Raw genomic sequence first — 6,215 nt, forward strand, 5'->3', positions numbered from 1 at the left:
TTAATGGATAAAGGTGCTTTCTGTTCATACTCCATGACTTGAGATATATCCCTGGAATGAATATAAAGATGGAAGGAGAGAATCAACTTCACAAAGTTTGCCTCTGACCTCTACAGACACAATGGTATGAATGCCCCCTCTCATACACACACACAAACAATAAATAGTACTTAAATGATGAGTAGGTATTAGCTAGACCAAGGCACTTGGGAGAAGGGCATTCTATGGAGAAGCTCTTGATTAAACAGACACAGAAAAAAAGATATAGTGAAAAATCCTAGCTGGTTAGTATTTTTGATACATGAATTATGAAGCAATGATACTAAAATGATAGCTATGTTGTAGGATTCTGTATTGTGATACAGAATCAACAGGAATTAATATAGTGAGTAAAGGCACAAGCTCTACATAGCTTTGAACGTCAGCTTCACCATTATCTAGCTGTGTAATTTATTCTTAGAAGTTTTTACTCTATAAGGGGAGAACGATTGCTTATTTCATAGAGTAATTTTTGGCATAGAGTTAAGTCTTGTAAAATACTTACAGAATTCAACAAATATTGTCAATTCATGCTATTGTTATTAATTCTTATATTTGTGCAATAGAAAAGTTATTCTAGATTCTTATATGAACAATATTTTTTTTTGAGCAAATTAGTACCAGAAAATAGGAAAGCATAGGGAATTAATGCCCTTTAGTAGTTGCCATGGTCATTTGTTGGAACCTTTTCTGATATAGTCCTTTATAACAATTTTAGTGAAATCATATACTTTATAGACTTTTTTGAAACTGGCTAAGTGGCACCTTCCTGTTGTTTCTTCTTGAGAATTTTCCTTAACATGAACCTACATGAAAGGTAAGCTCTCAGGTGATGTAGCAACCCTTTGTTGGTGCCGTGTTTAAAGTACAGCTTAGAAGCCATAGCCTAGGAAGACAAGCTGCAGAAGTAGAAACCTGCAGTCCTAAGAGTGCCGAAAATAGCTTGAGTGAGTCTAATGGGCAGCCTTCTTGTAGGTACAGAGTGTTGTAGTCAACACTACAACTCAGTTTTGTGCCTACTCTATGTAGTACATTGAATAGATCAGCAGGCCATGGGTATTGTGAAAGGCTAAGAAAGGAGTATAGATCCAGCTGTCCTATATCTATTTAGGTATGCAGTTCCAAATATTCTGTAAATGTCAGTTCCCATATCTGTAACATACGGTTAATAATATGTACCATGTTATCTTACAGATCTATCAAGACACCTTTTGTGGTCAACAGTGAGAAAACACTGGGAAAAGTTGGAAAGCAGGTTTTTGTGCTAAAATGATCTTCTCGTTTACTGTTTTGAGCTGTGTTCCAGAAAGCTAAGGCTTCTCTGAGCCAGACTTCTGATCAGTGAAGTATCAGTGCCCTCGTGAGAGCACTCCCAGCAGACCTACTCATAGATCGCACTATAGCTGAGACATCTTGTGTTAAATAGTGCCCTAGCCAAAACAAAAACAACAAACAAATAAACAAAAACTTTCCAAAGTGCCAGAGAGACTTTACAGTTTGAAAGTTTTCCTCCATCTATCTCTCTTGTAAAGATGGATGTAAAGCTAAAAGATCGGGACTTTTGGTACAGTCTCCATGGTCAAGTCCCCGGAATGCTGGAATGGGACATGGGGAATGAATTTTTCCTGCCTTGTACCACAGATCAGTGCTCTTTCGCTGAGCAGTGTCTTGTCAAATACAAAGTTCAACTGCTAAAACCACCAGCGCTGCCTCAGGAGAGAACACCCAATCCTGATGATGATGATCCTCCCACGGAACCCAGCTTGTGGATGTGGGTGAATCCCAACATCGTGTACCCCGCCAACAGCAAAGAGGTTCCAAATCCCAGTCATAAAGTTCTGCCAAGTGCACCAATCCCAAAGACTGACGAGTCTAGCTGCTTAGGGACTCAGAGGGTGTTACAATCCCTGTCTGTTCTCCACACTGAGCATTGTCAGCAACAAAGGCTGCCCGTTTTATCCACTGGCCCTGTTTGCAAAGACGAGGAGACTGAGGAACAGGAATGCACATCCTCTAACAAATACACCAAGAAGCACACACTGTACCTTGACCCACACCAGGACAGGGAGTCCTGGCCACGCCCTCCTCTCAACTACAGCCATCTAGTTGCCCTAGCATTAAAAAGCAGCCCTACCTGTGGCCTCAATGTGCAACAGATCTACAATTTTACTCGACAACATTTCCCCTATTTCCGAACTGCACCAGAAGGCTGGAAAAACACTATTCGCCACAATCTCTGTTCCCTGACCTGCTTTGAAAAAGTGCCAGTCCCCGTTGAAGAGGAGACAGATGGAAAACCTCGCTCTTTCCTCTGGAAACTCACTGACGAGGGACACCGCTTCTTTCAGGAGGACACCCGTGTCTTGGCCTATGCTCGAAAGGAGAGCATTAAGCAGTGCATGCGCCAACCAGAACTGATAGACCTACTCTTTCATCTTTAATGTTTTCTTCTTTTCGTGTGTGTGTGTGTGTGTGTGTGTGTGTGTAAGTGTGCGTATGCATGCTTTTGTGTGTGTGGGCACATGTGTGTGGAGGCCCAAGGTTGACATCAAGAATTTTCTTCCATCGCTCTTCCACCTTATTCTTTGAAGTAGGGTCTTTCAGTCAAACCTAGAGCTTATAGATACTGTTCGTTTTACTAGCCAGCTTGCTAGGATCCCTTCACCTTCTCTCTGCTTTCCAAAGGCTGGGATTGTAAGCAGGTCCTCATGTCCACCCAGTCTGGCTCTGGGGATCTGAACGCAGTTCCTCCTGCTTGCATGGCAAGCACTTTAACTGCTGAGCCATCTCCCCATCCTCCTCTTTCGTCTTTGAAGTACAATTGCTCACTTTCTGGAACAGTGCCCTGCTTACTGTACCGGACTAACCTTTACTTATTCATAATCCTACCCTGTTTGATTAGTGCCAAGCCTATCTCTAGCCACTCTTAAGTAGTCAGAGGCAGCTACAGATAGGGCAGAGATTAAATCCAGATGTAGAATGATGGAAAGTTCCACGACAGCTGCAATTGCTCTGTTTTGGGCAGAGACAGAAAATCTTAGGAATGATGACAGACAAGCTAAGGATAGAAGAGCATGTTATGTTTATTGGAATAAACTATGAAATATAAAGGAAAAATGCAAAATAAACCCAGGCTACGTGAACCTTGGGTGCCATGTGAAGGTATATGTGCATAAAGAGAGCTAGACTTGGTGTTTAAAATCTGGAGACTTAAATATCCCCCTCTACCATTCATCGATTGCATATTCTTTTGGAGTGACCTAACAGCTTTGTTCTCTTGCTATCCAGCTCTAGTAGTGACAAATGCAGGCAGCTGTTATTTGTTTGAATATTGAAAGTCTTTAAATTGCTTCTGTATTAATTCTAAGCTTTTTGATGACAATGTATGGTGCTCATTCGTGTTTTTCACCAAACTTTATTTGAGAAAATGTAAGGTCCATCTTTAGGTGTTAAATGCAAACACACATTTGTGAAGCCTAGATAATTTATGTGTAATTAAAAAGAGGTGGGAAGTTGCCATGGAAACAGGGAGACATCCTTCCTGGAAACAGGAAAGCATTAAAATTGAAGTGCCTTTTGAGTTAGGTTTGAAGAATAAATGGGAATTCACTGAACACATAAAATGGTGAAGAAACATTATAGGGGCAACAGTGTGAATCCTGTTAGCCAGGTGTTTGGCGAATTCTAGAACTATACATACACTAGAGCCCTGAGTCACTGTATTAAAGCTAAGCAAACAGCTTGTAAGTTGTACTTTGGTGTTTAGGGCTCTACAGTACTAAAGACATAATTTGTACATTGCTAAAAAGCACAAATAAAATACCAACATAACAAATACTTCAGCTTTTGGCTTTCTAATTTCAAAATTCATTTTTGTAGGTACTAAGTTCATTAAATTTAAGTAGTTTTTTGCCTTTTGTGTTAATGCATTTTTAAATATATGCTAACATCTAGAGAATAGCTTTTAAATATGTATTTAGTTGCCAAGTATTCAATGAGAGTATTAAAATGTCTGTACAACATAAAAGCAGCTAATTTAATATGATTACAATAAGGGAGATTTTAATGACTTACTACAGTAGACAAAAACTGCTTCGGTTTAATTGCGAAGGGTGAATAATCAAACAAAATTATTTCTGAAAGTAATTGTAAATGCTGCTTCTGTATCACAGTTACTTTGAAAATGTTGACAGGACACGCGGGAAATAACATTTTCTAGCTAAAAGACTTCATGTTTTTTTCTTGGCTTTCACAAAATGGACACTTCTGAGTGGAAGATGCTGTGCTGAAACTCAGAAGCCTTTTCCTTAGAAGCATGATCCTTGATGTGTCCGTTCTGTGCTTTCCACAAGTGACACTCTTCATAGACCCTCTTTGTACATTTCCTATGGAGAGAAACATCCATTTTCGGAAGTCAACCATTGTTTGCAACCTGACACCTTTAGGTTTTCCATCCCTGGAGTGGCTCTGGTCCTTCCTTCTGCTCTGGCTCCATGAATGAAGCAGTCACTCGCCTCAGATGATTCTGGAGTCACTGAGTTTCTCTTATTTATTTGAGCCCTTTGAAATTAAACAGAATGGAAAAACAGATATACAGTTGGCATAGGATTATGTTCTGCTAAAGAGTGTTATCAATAGGTTTCATTTGTCTCATTTTAAGACCACTCTCCCATGTGCATGCTGACATACACACATGGATGCCCAGGGTTGATATCTGAAATCATCCTCAGGCACTCATTCACCTTTTACACTGAGCTTCAGTCTCTCACTCAAATGTAGGTATCACGAATTTGACTAGCCTTGCCTGCTAGCTTGCTCTGTGAATGCCCTTTCTTCTGCTTCTGAGGCTCGAATTATAGGCAGGCTGCTACACCCATCTGGTATTTGTGTAAGATTTTGGGGATTTGAACTCTGGGTCTCTCACTGGATCAGGAAGTGCTTTAACCCACTTAGCCATCCCCCAGCACTGAGAATTGCCTTCAATAAGAATCAGATAAGTATCACGTTTATACTCCTCATTTTATGCTTTAAAATTTACTTTTATTATTTTTAATGATATAGGTGGGGGAATGTGCATACAAATGCAGTACCCTGGGAGGCCAGAGGCCTAGGATCCCCTGGAACTGGAATTAGAGGCAGTAGTGTGCTGCCATGTGGGTGCTGGGAATCGAACTTAGGGCCTCTAGAAGTGCAGGAAGTGTTCTTAACCTCTGAGCCATGTCTCCCCAACCCATGCTTTATTTTTAACCTGGAGAGCATTTGTCATCTTCATCGTCTACAAAAAACAGTATAAGGATTTCTGTTAAATCTACCAAATCTCCACCTTTTATTTTTCCAGATCTCACAAGTTCTTTATCTCACCAGGCAAAATATCTTTGGATATTATCCCTGCCATCACCTAAGTTTCAAGCTCTTGCATTTGGGAACATTTGAAAGCAGCAGGCAATGAAGCAACTCCTTTCCTTCCAGTTTCTGTGTCACCACTAGTGTCTTAGTTTTTTCTTCTCTCAAAAGACTTGTTTCTCTTATTATCCATGTCAAGATAACCTTTATGTCATTTAAATCATTTTCATAAAAGGATTTGCTGCTTCCCTAGTGGGTTCTCACCAGCCCTGAACACTTGCACTTTCCCTTCAAGTAGTAAGTTACTTCACTGACATCAACAGCATTCTGGCATGAAGGCAAGAGATACAAATGGTACTATGGTACTGTGATATTAATTATCAGCTCTTTTCTGATGATGTCAAGCTTTCCTAAGACAATGTTCTGCTCAGGGAGGACCCATAAGATTGAATCTTTAGGCAAGGTAGCAGGGAGCAAGAGTAGCTGTTGGTATCCCTGGCAGCCTATGGAGTTGTGTTCTTTGTTGTTTGCTAGTTTTTTTGAGACAGGCTTTCTCTGTATAGCTCTGGCTCTCCTGAAATTTGCTTTTTGACCTCGAAATCACAGAGATCCGCCTGTCTCTGCCTCCTGAGTGCTGAAACTAAAGGTGTGAACCACCACCACCCCCGAACTAAAAGTGTATGCCATCACCACCCACAGAGTTGTGTTCTTGAATGATGATGGGAACAGATACAGGGCCTACTATGATCTCAGGTTTCAAGAGGGGTAACAGGATCAGGATAAGGTTCAAGAAGGGAAGAGGAGCCAGACAGGTGTTTGAGGTGTCCAGAACA

General features: G+C 40.6%; 1 protein-coding gene across 1 annotated transcript; it reads left to right on the forward strand.

Annotated features, from left to right (window-relative positions):
- The first annotated feature begins 1,261 nt into the window (after positions 1-1,261).
- On the forward strand, positions 1,262-4,785 carry Foxr2 (forkhead box R2). The gene has a single exon (XM_085684556.2). It carries the CDS (start codon positions 1,572-1,574, stop codon positions 2,478-2,480), a length of 909 nt encoding a protein of 302 aa, XP_085540682.1. The 5' UTR covers positions 1,262-1,571; the 3' UTR covers positions 2,481-4,785.
- The last annotated feature ends 1,430 nt before the right edge of the window (positions 4,786-6,215 follow it).

This window comes from Myodes glareolus, chromosome X, assembly GCF_982192425.1.
Source record: "Myodes glareolus chromosome X, mMyoGla1.1, whole genome shotgun sequence".
Taxonomy (NCBI): domain Eukaryota; kingdom Metazoa; phylum Chordata; class Mammalia; order Rodentia; family Cricetidae; genus Myodes; species Myodes glareolus.

Coding starts and splice junctions, on each gene's coding strand:
- Foxr2 (XM_085684556.2), top strand. CDS start 1,572: ATGGATGTAAAGCTAAAAGATCGGGACTTTTGGTACAGTCTCCATGGT.